This window comes from Phalaenopsis equestris, unplaced genomic scaffold, assembly GCF_001263595.1.
Source record: "Phalaenopsis equestris unplaced genomic scaffold, ASM126359v1 Scaffold000094, whole genome shotgun sequence".
NCBI lineage: Eukaryota > Viridiplantae > Streptophyta > Magnoliopsida > Asparagales > Orchidaceae > Phalaenopsis > Phalaenopsis equestris.
Genome location: NW_018164536.1, coordinates 6,930,595 through 6,950,503, shown reverse-complemented (window position 1 = coordinate 6,950,503; position 19,909 = coordinate 6,930,595). Strand labels below are relative to the sequence as shown.

At 33.3% G+C, this 19,909-nt stretch overlaps 2 protein-coding genes across 3 annotated transcripts in view; one reads left to right on the top strand and one right to left on the bottom strand.

The window, feature by feature from the left end:
* Positions 1-3,668: 3,668 nt before the first annotated feature.
* On the top strand, positions 3,669-11,079 carry LOC110020138. Its single transcript, XM_020718131.1, has 4 exons — positions 3,669-4,442; positions 8,232-8,287; positions 8,579-8,771; positions 10,318-11,079. Exons 1-4 carry the CDS (start codon positions 3,717-3,719, stop codon positions 10,666-10,668), a joined length of 1,326 nt encoding a protein of 441 aa, XP_020573790.1. The 5' UTR covers positions 3,669-3,716; the 3' UTR covers positions 10,669-11,079.
* Positions 11,080-12,745: 1,666 nt separating this feature from the next.
* Positions 12,746-19,909, bottom strand: part of LOC110020366 (60S ribosomal protein L13-1-like) — a 14,886-nt gene continuing 7,722 nt past the window's right edge. Inside the window, exons 2-5 of one of the 2 annotated variants that reach the window (XM_020718445.1) lie at positions 15,193-15,309; positions 14,404-14,537; positions 13,970-14,128; positions 12,746-13,143 (exon numbers count right to left, since the gene is read on the bottom strand). In XM_020718445.1, coding sequence (XP_020574104.1) covers positions 12,922-13,143; positions 13,970-14,128; positions 14,404-14,537; positions 15,193-15,301 — 624 coding nt within the window. In that variant the 5' untranslated portion in view covers positions 15,302-15,309 and the 3' untranslated portion in view covers positions 12,746-12,921. The remainder of the gene's footprint in view (positions 13,144-13,969; positions 14,129-14,403; positions 14,538-15,192; positions 15,310-19,909) is intronic. The other variant, XM_020718444.1, reaches the window with a different exon arrangement.

Genomic DNA, 19,909 nt, shown 5'->3' with positions numbered 1-19,909 from the left:
CTCCCATATATATATATATATATATATATATATATAATTTCAAGATTTTGTTTGATTTTAACGAGCACCGCTGAAATTTTGGTAAATACATGATGAAAATTGACCAACTCGATGAGACTGATCCAATAATATCAAAATTGATCAAATTCAAATTCGATCAATCCTTAATTAAGCTATTAAATCACCTTTAGAGGGTTATGTTGGTTATTTGAGGGACAATGAACTCCAAATTTAGCATGTATGTTGTTCATCAAAAAAAAATTTGCGATCAAAGAGAATCAATGTGGGTCATTCGATTAGATGGTTATAGTAATTACTGCTTGAATGAGGAAAACACCCCACCTTTAGGACCTATATTTTGACCACGTCTCTTCATTTAAGAAAAAGAAGAAAAATGAGAAGAAGAAGCTCATTTTAGTATTGTTCTCGGCTGAACACTCGACAATAACTCCCGAGCTTCGTAACTGTTGACTGCAGCTTGTCGCCCACTGTTGATCACCGTCGGCCGCTTACTGCTCCCCGTTGTTGGTGAATTCCACGGAGTAACGATACATATTGCGAAGTAACCAAGTGGCCTGCGAAATGGTGATGCACATTGCAGAGTAATGAATTGTTTTATTGAGTGATGAGATATCTTGTATACAGAAAAATATAATATTCTAAATATTATGTAACGATGTACCCGAATACGGCGTATCTAAGACCCGATGATAACTTCTAGCAGCAATCACTTTCGATCGTTATGCAATAAATCTCTCTCTCTCTCTCTCTCTAAACCTCGTAACGATTTGTCTGTTGCGGGTCAGTTGAGGGATATCAGCCTATATCACATACATAATTTATTCTCTTTAAATTAAGAATTTCAAATTAAATGAAAATAAATAAATCATATACTTAATTTATTTTCTTTCCACTGAATTCAATTTTATAATATTAATACTATTCATTATTTTTTAATTTTCGGTTGAATAAATATGAATACTGATTCAAAAATAAAAAACTGAATATTCAAAATTGTAAATAAATTACTTAATCGTTAATTAAAAATCAAACTAAATCAATAAAATGAGCTCAGTTTGATTTAATCTATGGGTGGTGATCAAATAATACACACCACTTTCCCCAAATGCATTATTAAGATAATAAATTTCAGTACTTTAAGATTTATATTTGAAGTGGGGCCTTAAAAAAAAAATTGCATTTTATATCTTTCATTAAATGGGACTCGACGAAGAAAAAATGATTCATGTAGCAGACCCCACATAGTGGGATTAAGACTTTGTTGTTGTCGTTGTTGTTGTTGTATATCTTTGGCCAAAGTTATGAATGTAAGATAATTCGTTAGCTAATGGTCTATTTGGAGCAATTGCAACTTATTAAAAATCAGTTGTGAATCTGCTAAAAAAAATTTTGATTTTCAAAAAAATTGCGATGACTATTACATTTTTTTTTTTTTAAAAAATGCATATCGCTGCTTGAAAGCTGTTGCCGCACATAGTCAGGACCGGTGAAAAAATACAAATTTTAGCTGCATCTTTTTGAAAAACTACCAAAACGCAGTTTATCCAAAAGACAAAATTGTAGTGCGGCGTTGCACCGCCACCGCATTTTAGCCCCAAACAGCCCTATGCATAGGGTCTGATGATGCTTATAGCTCGATTTAATTTTCTAATTCGACCAAAAAAATAAGATTCAATATGAGATTGAGAACGGAGCTTCTATGTTCTTAAAAAAATTTTAATTTTGAGATAATTAAGATGCATAAATACCAAACAAACTAATTAGGATTAAGAGAATTAGTGCATGTCATATAAAGATATAATTTAAGAATTTAGCCTACTCTATCAAAATATCTGAAGCTAATAATCACTATCATTCAAATATTGCACTCAATTGTTATTGACCATATGCCCGACCCACTCATCATCTTTCAACCATTATTAGCCAATTAGTTCCTAACTACCATTAAACATAACACTCAATACTTCATATCATATTTGAATCATTTTAACATGTAGGATTGTGCATTGCTCGTGAGTTTGTACTAACTGGTGAACACAATATCTTTAGGAAGAAAGTATGAGAAAAAAAAAATATTGGATGTGTTGTTAGAGCTCATGTTTCTCACATAATATTTTCTTAAGGAATGTAATATTTTGTTAGGACTCGTGAGATGTCTTGAATTAGCTCAAAGAAATGGTCTTTGTTTCTCGGTCATGAGAGAGAGAGAGAGAGAGAGAGAATCTTAGAGGTCTTTTTTATTTCTGTATGTTCGATCCCCTAAAACCTCCCTTTGACATCCATTTTATACATTAGAAAAAAGAAATATATAATTACATTTTGTACAGTATAACATCTGTTCGCAGAGTCTTGGTGAAAAGAAGACGATGCGGTGTCAGGCGGCGTCATAAATAAGAATTGACGTGTTGGGATAAAAGATATACACCAGTTGATGTGGTATATATATAAATCAATAAAACAGGAGAACAATCTTTGAAACAAAAAATAGAACGAGAAAAGTTTACACCATAAGATATACACCAGTTGATGTGGTATATATATAAATTAATAAAACAGGAGAACAATCTTTGAAGCAAAAAATAGAATGAGAAAAGTTTACACCAGAAAACAGTAACACAACAGAACACACGGATTTACGTGGTTCGGCCGTGGTTCGGGAAATTGCCAGCGTCCACGGAGTTGCAGAGGATTTTACTACTTGAGGAATTTACACTAGTCGATCACCTCGGCTTACAAGAGAAATCTCTCACTTTGTTGCTCTATCTTCTTCTCTCTTTGTTCTTCTCTCTCTACACCGAGATACACCAAATAAGATAAACTTACAAAAGAAATAAACTCAATTTCTCTTATACTATAAATAACTAAGAAGAAGCCAAGGGAGAACAATCTTCTTCTTCTTCTTTCACCAAGCACACTCACTCTACTTGCACTTCTCTTCATCTATTCCAAGGAAAGAACTCTTCCTCTATTCTGAGGAAGCCAGAAGAAGAACACAAAAATATGACTTTGAAACCCAAGGAGAGCCATCCGAAGCCTTTATCACGAACAAGAAGGAAAATATCATGACAAACGCGACTCTTTGCGAAACAACGAACTGTTCATGGGAATAGTTTGCGGTCTTTCGCGATCAAGCGAGAGTTGGCACCGTTTTGCGATCGGGAGCAAGATCCTGTAGCGAGAGCGGGTTGGGGTCGTGACAGGAGCGGGAGCGATAAAATCAAACTCCAACGCTTAACATGACGTATGTACTAGATGTAATGACATTTCTTTTTTCTAGCGGCTCGTTTTCCCAGACCAGTTGAACCACTTCGACAAGTAGGCTTGGCCCGATTAGTTTGACAGGCGGGCTTAGCTCCAGAATGGCGATCTTCATATCGAGCATTTGAGGTCCGTAATGTCTATTAACCCTTATGTTATGCCTATAGATGAAACTATTGTCTACATATATGGATTTACAATCACATAAAAAAATATAACTATTATTTATTTTTAAAAAGTAAAATATATTTTTATGTGTAAAATCAAGACACTAAAATATTATTGATATAAATATAAAAGATGCAATAATTTAAAATACATAAAAATCAATAGGTGTCCAAAATCGGGCCGTATAAATACGTCCCTTCTCTTTTTCTCACTGCAGCGCGATATCATTTTGGGCATTCGTCGCCTGTGCAGTGTTTTATCACTCCGTGATGGCTGTCGGAGAAGAAAATCCTAACCCTAAACCTTATCCAACCTCCATTGATGATACATCTGCTCTTCTTTCCTCTTATCTCGGTATCAGCTTCGCCGTTTTCCTAGGGTTTATCCCGCGCTCCTCTCTCTCCCACATTGCCTCGCTGCAGTACCGCAACCGCATCCTCTCCCTAAAGCTCTTCCACGCCGAGGAGCAACTTCACCAGATGGTCTCCCGACGCAAGGAGGATTCGAAGGCCAACGCTCGCGTCGTCGAAATTTTTGCTAGCCATCGAAATGCCTGGCAAGAAGATGAGAAACGCTTCCTCAACCGTATCGAAGCCGCAGCTGATGAGATAGCCACGCTTCGTTCGCGGATCAGTGAGATGGAGCGCACCGAGGCGGAACTTCGGTGCTCTATTGAGAGACTCAGGGGTGAGGTGGCCGAGAGGGATGAGATACTCGATTTGATGTCGAAGAAGGAGTCGGCGGCGGGGGTGGATGGGGAAGCAAAGGAGGTTTGGAAAAATGAAGTTCAGGAAGTGTTGGACGTGGAGGAGGAAGAGGAGGGTGATTATTGCTGTGATTACGAGCGAATGGGAACGGTTAGGGTTGCTAAGGGGATGAAACTTGTGCCGGAGTCTTGTTCCGTTGAGGAGAGCGGGGATCCGGATGATATTGCAATGATGTACTGTCGGGAGAACCGATTCAGACCAGCTTTCTTGCCAAACGCTGAATGGCAGGTTAGGACTTGGGATCTCTTAAGCCAAGAGTTTTTGTATGATTGATTTGCTTGAAATCTTTTCATACCAATTTATCAAATACTAGTGTTGTTGTTTTCACACTTTGGATATTTCTTCTACATTTTACCATTTCTTTTTCAATCTTCTTTTGTGGAATCCATTTTCTACTTTTTCCAAATTTCGTTTCGTACATGCACTATGTCATGTATTGCAGCTGTAATTTGTGAACAGCAACTACTTTAACTTCTCGCCGCATTCACGGTGTTCCCGATTTTTCCCTCTTTTCTTTTGATTTCCAAATTATAAACCTTCTGCTCCCAAGTTTACAAGGAAGAAAACAGAATAACAACACTGTTGGTGCAGACTCCATTTCTGTTTCTGTTTTGGCGGATGTTTGGAGGGAGTCCGGAGTATTAGCGGCGGAACTGGAAGGGTTTACCACGGCGTCGGAGCGGCAAAGCTTCCTTGCCGTACAATGGTCAGAGCTTCCATACTTGATATAGCATTAGGAGTTAAACGAGGGTTCAAAAGGAAATTTGGCATCCATATATCTTGATGATTAAGACGCAGAAGCTACCAAACTCTCAGGATGACAACCATGCTGTCTGTTGGGTGGTTTGGAAGATGAACAGATTGCTGAAACTCAGTTAGCCTCTTTTTTTTTTTTTCTTTTGTTTGCTGATTGCTTCTGTTAATTTGTGTGAAGTTCACTACTTAGCTTCTAGTTGTCTTTCATAATATGCAGTTCAATTGACGAACAAGACCTTTATTTTTCATGTTTTTAAAACTCAGGCTCTGTTTGGTGAACTTTTGATTTTGTAAAAGTCTATTATAAAGTTGTTTATAGAAAACAACTTTTTATAGTTAAATAAGGATAAAATCCCGCAATAGTGTGAAATAATGTTTTTAAATAAGTGTTTTTTAAAAAAGCATAACAAACAAACAAGTTAATAAATAAATAAACTAGTTTTTTTCTAAAACAGAAAGCAGTATAAAAGTTTAACCAAACGAGGCCTTAGTGACTAGAATATTCATTCCTATATTCTTGATAAGGTGGAATTGAATCTTTCCAATTATCAAAGTAAATGAATTATGTGTGGTTCTCAATCACCCAATCATCCAAAGCGAATTGGATGGCTGGGATTGATAATTGTAAATGGGTAGTTACCATAATAATTTCAGAAGATCCAGATGTTAAGTGGGGTAGTCATAGTTCATAGGGGCTTGTCTTTTAGTGGTTTCTGTATCTCTAATTTGTTAGATTTAGATCCCCTATCCCCAGGAAAATTCTTTTTGTTTGTGTCAATAGAATAGTTTTTCAGTTCTTCATTTCAACTAGTAAAGTGATATTTTATGTCTCGTTATAATACCATGTGTAGGGCAGTGCTTACTCAATAATTTATCCTTAAATTGCTACAATGCAATAGTTTGAGAAGCATAGAAAATGATATATCTTGAGCGAATGGTTGGTGTCTGTTCCAAAGGTGAAACTTACTATATGTTGGCAGAATTTTCTTTTGATTTTAATTTTTAATTTTTAATTTTAGTTCCTAAGATTTGTAGATTGTTTAAGCAGCATAACTGATATATGAAATGATTTTTTTAGTGAAAGAAAAAGAACATCAATCATTGATGAAAAAAAGAAGATGAAATTTCGAGTTTAATATGAATAAAGTTGTGCAAAATGATGTGTGATAGAATTTACACCTCTTGGAAGACTTTCAATATGATTTATTTAGGATAAGATTAATTAGGATGACGAGGACCCACCATTTTTGTAGTCATTGTCCTCAATGAAATTGTCTGTCCTTACTCAAACTGTTGTATCCTTATTCAAACTGTTGTGAAGGAATTAGAAATTAGTTTAAACAGGAACTAATTATGATTTTTAGAGTATGATCACTCTTTAATGCAACTTGATTTTAACTTGGAAAATTTACATACATGCCACACAATTCTTATGTATTTACATATCTAACTCCCAAAGTTTGATATTTACATTTATAGCACTTTTAGGTTATAAACCTATACATAGGAAGGGACATTTCACTTTTAAAAAGTTAAAGTTATATTTTTGATGTGATTTTAAAATTTTGGTGGTATGTGTAATAACTGGTTAAAATAATAATAATAAATACAAAAATAGTTGTCTTTTAGAGGAGACACCCTCTCACTAGAAACAAATCTCGTGCTTCTTCCGCACTTTCCCTCTCCCAAACCGTTGAACAAGTGAGAAGGAGAGACATTGGGAGAGAAGGAGAAGAAACTAAAAGAGGTGGAGAAGCCGTCGTGGCCAAATTTGAGAGAAGAAGGGCGGAGGAAATCCTAGCAATTGAAGAAGAAGAAGCCGAAGGAGGGAGGATTGTGCGGCTTTTCCCTACCATGCGAAACTTACTGTGCTCGATTGACCACGAGTGATAGAAGTGGGAGGAGAGCAGCCCGCTGTGCGGGTTGAAGTCGAGCTACACTCAAAGGAAGAAGAAGAGGTATGTTGCTCTGTCGAGTGGAGAAGTAGATACATACTCGAAGGAAGAGGAGTAAGAAGGAGCTCGTGGGTGCGGCTCTGTCGAGAGGAGGCACCGACTGAGCCTTATTACAGGTAAGTTATTATTTTGTTATTTAATAAAATTATACACACACATGTGAGTGTGTTTATTTATTAATACTAAGTTTAAGTGTATTATGACTTGAGGTATATAATTTTAACTTGGAGGGGGTAAATAATGAAGTGTGCGAGCTAAGGGATGAGAGATTTATCCGAACAAAATCCGGTAAGATAAGTTTTGGATTTATATTATAATTTAATTAATAAATTTTATATATATTTAAATTATTCTTTAAGTGTTTACAGTAAGTGTATTTGAATCGGGACGGTAATCCTGACACGACTTTTTAAAGACGTTAAAAAGGATACATACTTAAATTGAAATGAGAATAGTTAAATAAAATGAAAGCTTATAATTGATTAAGTAATGAATTACATTTTTTTCTTGTCATTTACACATGCCATTTGCATATTAATTTAATTTATAATAAGATAAAAAATTTCATTAAGTCATGAAAATTTACTGCTATGAAAATTTACTGCTAAATTTAATTTTTTTTTTTTTTCCGGTAAAGGTGTAGATTGCTATGTTTGACACAATATATTTAGCTTATAGGAGACTATTGTTGATAGATATTATGTTGTGTGTTGTGATTGTTTTTGTAATATTTTATTCTGGGCAGTGATATTCTGTGATATGTTGGGTGAGAGATTATCTGTAGAATATATTTTGTTTCTGGGTCATTTGATTTTCATTCAATGTATTTTATGGTTTCTTAGTGGTTCTTTTATAAATTGAAAGTTAATAAAAAGTTGTGGAAAGTAAATGAAATATTAATATCACCGAACAGTTCCTGATGTAGTTAATTCTAAGCTATTATGCTAGATTGTGACAATATGCATGTAAATATGAAAGTTCAAGTGTTAGATATATAAATATATAAGAATTATGGGGTATGCGTGTCAATGCCTCTTTTGATTTTACTTTCTTTCCCCTTTTTGGAGTCTAAAATCAATAATCTAAAATCTAATTGCTGAACTTAAATCACAGCTGCTGAAATTCGCCTGGTTGATAATTTTTTAGCATTTTCCTTTTATTCGTGACCTTTGCGAGGTTATTACAGGAAGCAGATTTCAATAACGATCACAGCTTATAATTTTATCCTAATTTCCTTTTTTTTTATTCACTACTCTTTCCTTCCTTCCAATTTTCCTGATTGTATGGGTTGATTTTATCCCTGCAGGATATCAAGTTTGATTCCCCTGAATCAACGTACTATGGGAAACATAACGTAGCAAGGTACATTTACATAAATAACACACAATTTATATGTATTTACATATCTGGCACCTCAACTTTCTTATTTGCACGAAGCACAAATCCGTAATATCACATTAAAAAATATCTTACTCCTTTTTATAAGTGAAATATATCTTTTAATGCATGCGTATAAAGCACCAAAGTGCCATATATATATATGAAAAAATGAATGTTTAGGTGTGAGATATATAAATTCATAAGAATTATATGCTATGTATGTAAATTTCCCTAGAATTTAATGAACAATGACTTGAATGGCCATATTATCAGGAGAGAGTATCCATGGAAGGTAAACAGTGATGCTGCAGGAGTGTCTTCGAAGCTGAATCTACTCGAGCAAGAGTTGGGTGAGTTGGAGAAGGTAGAGAAAGTGGAACTGACGAAGGTCTCATTATTTTTGAGGAAACTGTGGAAGCGCTACCAATCTCTAGCTGGAAAGATTGATGATTTATGCAGCCGAATGGTAACTTTTTTGTCTTCTCATTTAGTGATTAATCATTTGTTGTTAGGAAAATTTACATAAGCAGCATGCAATTCTAGTGTTTTTACATATCTCGCACCTGAACTTTCTTATTTACATACATTACATTTTAGTGTTTTAAACCCATGTATTAAAATGTGTATTTCGCTTTTAATAGCCATAATAGTGCTATTTTTTTTCTTAATGTGATATTAAAGATTTGAGTGTTATGCGTGTTAAAATGAAAGTTTAGATGTGAGATGTAAATACATAAGAATTGTGTGCTATGTATGTGAATGCCCCATGTTTTCAATGTTGGGGCATTTACACGCATAACACCCAATTTTTATGTATTTACATATGTAACTACTAAAGTTTTGATTTTTATATTTGTGTGACCTAGATCTTTCATATTACATCATTGATACCATTATTTTAATTATTAAAAATTTAAATAAGTCTTTTCATGCATAGGTAAGGTGTTAAATATGTAAATGCATAGAAATTGAGTGGTATGCTTGTAAATCTTCCTTGTACCTTTTTGTTTGTTAACTCTTTTTAGACCAAAAGAGTTTTATACTTTTAATTTAGGGCTGTAAACGAGCCGAGCTTGAGCGAGCTTAGGCTAGGCTCATGTTCGGCTCGTTTGAAATTTACTGTTCTAAATTGACTTGTTCTAAATTGCTTGCGAAAAATGTGCTTTTGTTCGGCTCGATTTACATTTTGCTTGTAAATTTTCCTTGTACCTTTTTGTTGTTAACTCTTTTTAGACCAAAAGAGTTTTATACTTTTAAATAAGGGCTGTAAATGAGCCGAGCTTGAGCGAGCGTAGGCTAGGCTCATGTTTGGCTTGTTTGAAATTTATTCTATTCTAAATTGACTTGTTCTAAATTGCTTGCAAAAAATGTGTTTTTGTTCGGCTCGATTTACATTTCCTTGTTTGTGGTCAAGTGTTGCTCGGTTTGAAATTAGCTCCTTTCAATTAATTAGAAAAATAGATGTAGGAGGTTGGATTATAACCTACACCATCTATATGTAATAAAAGCGCAAAACCACGTGACCACACTGTAGTGATTAAACTTATATATAAATATATATATAATATATTATTATATAAATAATATATATAATTTCTTTATTTCGAGTTAAAAAAGGCTGGACACGATCAAGCAAAAGTTGTTTGTGTTTGGCCTGTTTGCTTAATGAACAATTTGAACACTACTTAACGAGCCTAACACGAGTTATTTGCGAACAACGAGCTTTTCGACGTCTCTACTTTAATCAAACTGCTTCGTCACCTCTGCAAATTATTACAACATGATTTGTATCTTATTGTTCATGTGTTCCAAACCCGAAGATTAAATTCTTATTTTAATTTAGATATCAAAATTTTGTTGTTTGATATGTAAAGACATAAGAATCGTGAGTTATGTATGAAAATCTATGAAAAATAAAAAAAGAAAACTTAGGCAGTCATTTTGTAAATAACAATATTTCAGTTGATATTTCTGTAAATATCCCTTTTTCTTTTTTATCCTGATTGTTCCAGCAACTCAGTGATGCCTATGAGCCAACTCTGAGCCCTGAATTCCGAACTCAGCAGCAGACTGTCTATCTCGTAGAAGCATCCGCCCTCCAGCTTCGCGCAAAAGAGATGAGGCAGAAGCTAAACACCCTTCAGGCCGAGACCGCCACCGTTCATATCGGAGATGAGCTCGCCGCCTCGGCCAAGCTTTCCATGAGGAGATCAATGGACTCCATGAGAAACGGCTTCAAGGAGATGCAGAGGAACCTCGAGATCTGGTTGGCCAGGATCATGGGCGACCTCGAGGGCGTTCTTGCCAGAGAAGGTAAATCAAGAGTAAGGGATTACTATCTCTCTCAATACCCTTTTATTTAGTATTGTGAATTTCGCTCGAACTTCGTTAATCGCTCAAAAAATTTATTCAAATTTTGGTTCGGATCGAGATTTATGAGTCCCGAGCTATGAGAGCCCTAATTTTGTTAGGGCTGTGAATTTAACAAATTTAGTTCGAAGATCATTATTCGCTCGAATTCATTCGAATTTTGGCTCGGATCGAAATACGAGCCAAAATTTTGGGTCAAATTTTTTTCAGAGTTAATTGTTGAAATTGTTAGCGCCCTTACTTTTGTTTTCCGCTAAATAATCTTGTAATTATATATCTTTTATTTTGGGGGCATTTATTAGATTCATGTCAGACATGTTCAATATGTAAATATTCATATTCACACGCTTACCACTTGAATCCTTGGGGAGATTTACTTATGTGCCACACAATTCTTCTGGATTTATAGATCTACCATCTAAAATTTGATATTATATTTATACCATCATTTTATAGCTATTTTGGCTTCAATCCCCCTTTTTAAGCGCAAAAATTGAAGATTTAGTTACGATTGAAAGTTTTGTACTATTATCCATAGATCTTTTCTTCATACTCATTTAATTGGAAGAATTGAACCAATCAAAAAAATTATGCTTCTCGACTCCATAATACAATTTTTTTATGAAAATTATGATTGTCTTTTGGATAGAAATCGTGATAATGTATATTTTTTCCTCAAATGTGCTATTGAGGGATAAAGTATTAAATCTTTTTAAGAAATAAAGTTTTTGATCGGAATATGAAATATGAAAAAAAAGGAAAGACCCCTTAACTTTTGAAGTTGTTAATAGAACGAATCACACTTTTACCACTAAACTATACCCGCTACATATTTATTATTGGATATAAAAGGGCCTTTTGTCTAACAAAGTAATTAGATGTAGTTAAGATAGTATCAGAATCATGAAAATTTCAGCATTAACACGGTTAAAAATATCACTGTTAATGTTTGACTCGTGTTATTTTGAACTAAAAAAAGTTGTTCTCGTTCGGCTTGTTTACTTAGGAGTCGAACACTAGCTTGAAAAAAAAAAAAAATCATTTTGAGAATCTTAGTCATGCATGTAGTCGTCAGGGGTGTAAACGAGCTGAGCTTGAGCAGTCTAGACTCGGTTTGTTAAAAAAATATGATTGTTTGTGTTCAACTCATTTATATATCAAAATCAAATAATTTATGTTTGACTCGCTTGTTTATCTAGTCTAACACGAGATATTCACAAACAATGAGATATTTTGACAATCTTAATCAAGCAACCTTAGGATATTAAGAGTGTGAAATTTAAATCTTGTTATCTATATTAAAATATTTATTTGAAAAGAATTTAATATATTTTAAATAAGTAATTTTAATTGATTTTAAATCTTTATAGAATGTTAGTCAATGAAATTATTTAAAAATAATATTATATATATATATATAATTATTTTGAGCTAAAGCGAGTTGAATATGAATGAGGGAAGATTTGTTCATGTTCGGCTCGTTTGATTAACGAATGAATCAAATACGAGCTACTAAACGAATTGAACATGAATTATTTTTAAAACTCAAATATCTAATTTGGGTAATATATGTAAATACTTAAGGATTGTGGGGTGTGTTCGTAATTTCACCTATTTTTTTTTTATGTTATGACCATGAAACGCCACTCTTCACTCTTGCCGCAGTGGTGGGTCTTACTGTCAGCTTGCTTTCGCTGTACAGCCACAAATTTAAATAACACTGTAGCTTTGAAATCTGTGCTTGGATCTGAAGATACCTGTAGTTTCCCCAAGAAACCTATAAAAAAAGGGACGATTACATACACACCGCTCTAAACTTTCAATTTACAAATCAACCACCGTCATACATTATTCAAATTCTCACGCAAATGTCAAAATTCATTGCAAAAAAACACTCCTATTTTTCATTTTTTATCTAATTCTTAATAATTTTATTGTGACATGCATAAATATTTGGGTTCGGTAGTTCCAAGAAAATCAAGAGTAGATTTATAAATATCATAGTTTATCAATATTTGTTATAGTATGATTCATATATCATATAAGAGACAGATGTTGGAACGAAGTGGAGCGGAGCAGAAGAATCTGTCCAAATCTAACCCCACCTTGCTTACGCATGAAAAAAAGTGCATTTCACTAATTAATGAATGTGCGATGAAAGTATAGGTGCAAATATGTAAATAAACATGAATTGCATGGTATGTATGTAAATACCCCCAAAAATAATTGTCAAAACTCTCTCTCTCTTACTTCTTCTCTTCCTTGTCGGCCTCAGCAGCCTTCTTCAATCTGGCACCAAGCTGCCGCGCGTTCATCCTCTCAACACGAAGCTTTCCATAAGCCATGAACGTCTTCATTTCCTCTGTAACTTCCGCCATCTGAACTGAGGGCCGCTCATGCACGACAGGCATGTAGCCATCCTTCACCTGCGCGGCAGAAGCAAGCTCCTCCGCAGTAGAATCACCAGCCTATAAATATATTAGAGGAAATATATAATATTTTAATATAAAAAAGATAATAAAATAATAAATAAATTTTTTATGTATTTACGTATTTAACACCTAGAGTTTAACATTTAAGATTCCATAAAATTATGCAATAGAAAGCGTTTCCACTTTTAAAAAGTTGAGTGTTATGGTTTTAAATATAAAAGAAAAAAAATTGGGATAATTACATGTAGAACACCTCAAACAATGATATTTACAAATTGACGAATTTGGTGATTGTTATGAACTACAGAATTGAAGTATTTATGCGTGCCACGATCGGACTATTGAGAATTTGATAAAAAAAGAAAAAATAGGAATTGGGGTTTTACAATGAATTTTGATATATGGGGGAGAATTTGAAAATTGAATGAAAGAGGGTGGTTGGTTTGTAAATAGCAAGTTTCGGGTGGTGTGGATGTAATGTCCCCAGAATTAGGTGTTAGATGTGTAAAGACATAAGAATTGTGTGGTATGTATCAAAAGTTTATCACCAGTACCATAAGCTCAACAATGTTGGGAGATTTACAGAAAAAAAAAAAAAGAAAATTTACATACATACCAAAAAAATATTATGTATTTACATATCTACCACTTAAAGTTCAACATTCATGTATATATAACACTATGATGTCATAAAACTATGCATGAAAAGAGGTTTTTTCTTTAAAAAGTAAATGATATTGATATTTTTGACCAAAGAGTTGAGTTCTATAAGCATGTAAATTTAGGTGTTAGACATGTAAACAAATAAGAATTGTATTGTGTTGTCTGTATGTAAATGCCCAAATAAATTGATATAATCAACCTTAAAATTCCGGGCATGCCTCGGGAAAATCACAAGCTTTGCTTTGTATGTTTTAAGCCTTTGGATGTTGGCTTGGAGGCCTTCCAAGGAGTGGTTCTTCCTACGATGATCAACTGCAATGCCGATGGTAGGGGCGAGCTTCTTCGCAACTCCTGCAGCCTATATAAGACCACAAACATACATTTATAAAGACGACCACATAATGACATAATTTGTGGCGTGTCTGAAACGTGTTAGAACTGTGTCTGACGCAAACATGAAGGCCATTCTGATTCAGAAGTGTCTGTGCTTCATAGGTCGTGGCGTAACAATTTCACCAAAAAAGTGTGAATTCATAGTGCCATAATGCTTATAACAAAATACATCAAATAGCAATATAAATATCACTATTAGCAAAAATAAACAAATTTTGACGATAAGATTTGCCAAATTACCTTTAGTTCCTCAAGAGTAAAGCCTCTACCTGCTCTTGGCTTCATGTTGTACTTCAGTGTCTGGCACCGGACAACCGGGCGTAGGGGACCAGCCGTTGGGCGGGGGAAGATCTTCGCAGCCTTCTTGTGTCTAGCTGAAATTTCAAACCAGAACTAAATCAATTAAAGAATATAATTTTAGGAAGAAATATACTGAAGGGAAATTTACATCTGTAGTGCACAATTCTTGTGTATTTACGTATCTTACATCTAAACTTTCATATTTTGCATGCATGGTATGTTGGAGCTTTAAACCTACGCATGAAAATGGGGTTATTTAACTTTTAAAAAGCAGTAATAGTATTATTTTTGATGTGATATTAAAGAATTGAGTGCTATGCGTGTACATATGAAAGTTAAGGTGTGAGATGTGAATACATAATGATTGTGTGTTATGTATGTAGATGCTTCAATAATGAAATAATAATAAAAAAGGGGCGTTTACATGCATACCACCCCCATTCCTATGTATATACACATGTAACGCCTAAACTTTACATTTTACAATAATACTACCCAAATCTTTCATATAACATAAAAAAATACCACCATTTTAACTTTTGAAAAGTGAAACACACCTTTTCATGGATAGGTAAAGTGGAATGCATGTAAAAAAATGAAGTTTAAGTGTTAGATATGTAAATACATAGGAATTGAGTTGTATGTATGTAAATCTTCTTTAAAAAGAAACTCTAATTAAGGCTCAGCCAAAATCTAGTTGAAGATATTTGTAAATAACAAGAAGCCTACCAAAGCGTCTTCTGGTCTTTCGCGCGGGTTGGTTAAACCAGGTTCTCACATAGTTTTGCCAGTGCTTTTTAAAGTGACCGTTAGGCACTATGTTGTTGTGCTTCACCATGATTATAACTGGAAACCGTTCATAACAATTGAGAAAAATAAGATAAATCATTACAGCAATAACTCACATATCTGACAACACTTCAAACTTGACAATCAATAGACAAGACTAAACATGAAGCCGGTAGATTATTGCAAGCTCTTAATAGCCTGTTTTCAGGTTCAAGATTAAGGTTAAAAGAAATTAATGCTATCAATCTATCATCAAGCTCTATGATCACATGAACTCTCATTCTCTTCCTCACAATATATGCTTTACAAAAAAATTTGTTAATCCAACATGATTAATTTCAATAATAAAGGAATAATCATGACAAAAACTAAAGCCCTGTTTAAGATCACTTTTGCTTGTTGTTTTCTATTTTTTGTTTTGTTTTGTTTTATTTATGTTTTGCTTTTATCTAAGCATGTTTGGTTGTGCTAGTTGATTTTAAAAACATTCTAAACATCTTTTGAGTGTTTAAAAAAAAGTAATTTGTTCTTAAAAAAAATAAAATAACATATAAAAATTATACTATTCAAATATATTTTCAAAAACAACAGTAAAAAAAGGAAAAAGAAAACAAGAAATAAAAGTGATGCCAAACAGGCCCTAAATGTTTGTTGTGCTGCAAACTTCTCTTTTTTACCATTATTCAAATAGATTCCTTATCCAAAGTCAAAATTCTTATTTGCTGCTTTGGGAAGATTGCTGCCCATTAAAGGAAAGAAATGTCGACTTCATTAAAAATCTTTAAAGCAACCTCTAAGAAATCATCTGTGCATTGCGTGGTTTAATTTTGTTAAAATATGAGGGGAATTAAGATGCAAGTGCTATCTATCACATATTTTGTTTGGTTTATGTTTATAAAGCAAATACTATGCAAGCACTTCAAGATATTTAGAAGACATGTTATAAGAATAATAAATTTGGTCTCAAATCTACTTAAATTTCAACTTGAAAGAAATCAAATGTTAGAGCACAAATTAAGATGTTTAAACTTGAATTGATGCTACAGTCTTTTAGGAAAAGAATGATGAACCATAATATAGCAACAAAAGACATCAAGCACCACAAGAACAACACACAAAAATTTCTACATCCACAAGGGAGGAGTACCCCCATCTAATAACAAAGAAATAACAATCATGAGCCCTTCTCAAAAGCCAAGTATACCCAAACTGAACAAAGTAAAAATGAAGCACCAAATATCCCAAGACAAATAAACTAAAATAATTTCTAAGAAATAATAAATAATAAATAATAAATGAATGGTGATTAATAAAAATCCAGAAGATTATCAACGGCAGAAGTTACTAAAAAAGGGACCATCAATTCTACAAGATGCTATTTTGAACTCCCAAAAATATACTTTTTGTTTAATTTTATTTTCTTTCTTTCCCCTCCCCTCCCCTCTTCCTCCTATCATCAATTCCTTCTCAACTCCAGAAAAAATTCAAGATTGCCTCATGATTCAATAAGTCAATTTATTTAGCCGCCACAGAGTATTAATATATCTGATTTATGTTGAGTCACCAAACAGTTTCAACCATACTTGTCAATAATGAATGACACAACATAACGCAAACGTCTCCATACTGCCATATTGTATCGCGCGTCATGTTTAATATGTCTAAAATTTATTAAAAAATTCAGATAAATATAAAAGAAGATTAAATTAAAAGATAATCCTTTTAAAATTTTGTTTGATTTCAAAATTTCATCAACAAATTTGTTGCCTGCCCATCAAGTAATTCATGCAAGAATATCGAGTAAACCCATATTTTTAAAATTTTGCACAAGAGGCTTGAAAACAATCTCACAATGAGATTCATGCATGCTATTAAGAAAATATTTAATAGATCTCCACTTAATATTATTGAGAAATCTAAATTTCCTTCGTACTTCTCTCCAAGTCAAGCAATCTAAGATACTAAAGCCTTTGAAGCTCGACACCGCGAAATCTCATTAGGTTTAAATATCACCCAAGTTAAGTAGCTACGAGAAATATATGCAACACAAATGTTGCATTATGATATGGTACCATTAAAACTAATCAAACACCACTAATAGTTGTAATACAAATTTATATTACAAAAAGACTTTGCAAAAAGGAACTTTAATCAACTCCTAATGCCTCTCCTTCAACTTGCACATCAATTTATTCCAGAACATTTCCCACAAACTAAAATCAAACTCTCTTTTGCTTCTCCAGAGATGTTTTACTAAAATTATAAGTATAATGCCCAATGCAATCAATAGAATCGACCACTCTATTTGATTCTTCACAAAACCTAAGCACTTTTACAAACCATAAGGGCATTAAGATCACTAGAAAACTGACATCCTATAACAATGATAGCACTTGGAAAATTTAGACTCTTTCTCAAAGTTAGAACATGCCCAGCTATGAAAGTTACATTATGAGTCTCCAACTTTACAATGCAAATCCTCTGCTCATGTACAACTCCATTTCCCAAATAAATGCATTCCCCGGAGCTCTCATATGTAAAAAAAATCTCCAGAAACTAACACGTGAGTCCAGCAATTTAAGTATATAATCCGCTGCTCTTAGCACTAGTTCCCATCAATAGCCAAAAATTTATCAACAATATTAGAACCAAACCAATCTACAATTACAGTTGCATCTACTAACTCCTCTTTGTTGTCAATAGCACAAGGTTCTTCCCTCTTTAAAGCATGAACGACCCTCTTTATATGCAGTTTTTTCTTGTAATAAAAAGAAATAATATTCTTAAACTTGCTACAGCAACTTGCTCCGGTTATGACTAGAAGGTGACTAGTGCTTATAAATCTCCCTCTTACCTACAATAAACTTTTAGTTGAATTATCATCTCCCTAGAGCTTACCTATCACCTTCTTTAAAATAAGTTAGTAATTGACACCCTCTTAGCTTATTACATCATATTCACATAGCACGGTTTCCCAAACATGGTTAAGAGGAGATAAAGAGCATATTATCAATAAAGCTTAATTTTCTTTCTCCACAATCACATCACTATTCCTCGCTATGATAAAACTAGACACATCTGAACATTTGATCATGTACAAATACTCAAGTTTGAACCACAAAACTTTTGCAATTGTTTTCTCTAAGAACATCAAAGTTGCAAATGAACCAAGCCAAACTGAGAAAAAAATGGTTTGAGCTCAAGCTCATTTGCTAAAATTAGTTAATGCATGGCTCAAGCTTGATTGGAGTATATGCGACAATGTTCAAGTTAAAACTTTCAGTTCATTTAAAATAATGGTTATTTGGCCTTAGTTTGAGCTCAGCACAAATTTATTATAAATTATAATTACAAAACAGTTATTGCGCAACTTATTTGGGCAAATAGATGAGTATTATTAAGCCAATTAAATTAGTCATACTATTGAGTTAGTTATTAGTTAGCTAAATGAGCTTTTATAGAGCCTACCAACAAGATAAATTGTCGACTAACTTTTTGGCTAACCACATGAGATTTATAAAGCTTGTAAGCGAGCAATACTATCAAACAAAGTGTTAGCTAATTGCACGAGCCTTAACAAACATCTTCTTAATGAACATGAAATATAATGAAATTTCTTTTATTAGAATTAATTCAAACATAATGAAGTATTTAAAATTTTAAATGAAATTATCATAGACTTAAGGAAATATATTATTGATTTCTATACGTTGAGACTTAAAAAGGTATATTATTGAGCTTAAATCAGGTCAGGCTTCTATAAGAGCTTATTTATATGCTTCATATGATATTTTTCATGAACATCAATAAATCAACCGCTTACTTGTTCGAGCTTCCTCATTTGTTAGATAAGAATTTATGAAAAATGCTTAAATGGATGTTTGGTTTGTTGAAAAGGAATGCAATATAGAAAAAACACACTGTAAATGAAATGTAGTGTTTTTGAAATACTTAATTGTTTGGTTTGGGGTAAAGTAAATAAAATAGTTTAGAAATTTTTGTTTGGTATAAAGAAAAATAAAATCAATATAAAACATGTTTGACAATGCTAGCAGCAAAAACTAGTGATGATGACTCTTGTAGTGGTCCATAGAGGTGGCGGTCGCGGCAAGGACAAGCTGTAGTTTGTAGTGTATTTGAAAATCGTTCAAATCTAATTAGTTCGGTATACACCAGTTTTGGATAAGAGAGTGAATTACAATCCAGTTTCATTCAACCTAACGCCAAAATTTTGGGAACTCCTATATGTTTTACTACACAAATTCAAAGAAACAAACAACCCCTAAGTTTATTTAGTTATTTAATTAAATGATCATAAATAAGTTAAGTTAGTTGGGCTACAAGTAAGTTGTTGAGCATATTGGCTTATTTGTAGCCCTACTATAATCATTAAGAGTCTTTTCATCCATCATTATCATCTCTTCTTCATATATGATTCAAAGTATCTTAGTACACCATAACTACCTATTACAGCATTACCTATTACAGCATCACACATCACGGAACTCCAAAATTCAAAACTCTTTAACCCATTAAACTTCACATTCTCGGGCTTCATGTTATCAAATTCCTCATAAATCCCTACATTGATACTAGTTATTCAAAAAATAATGTCAAACTTTATGCTATGGGAGTATCAGCAACATAAAAAAATAAG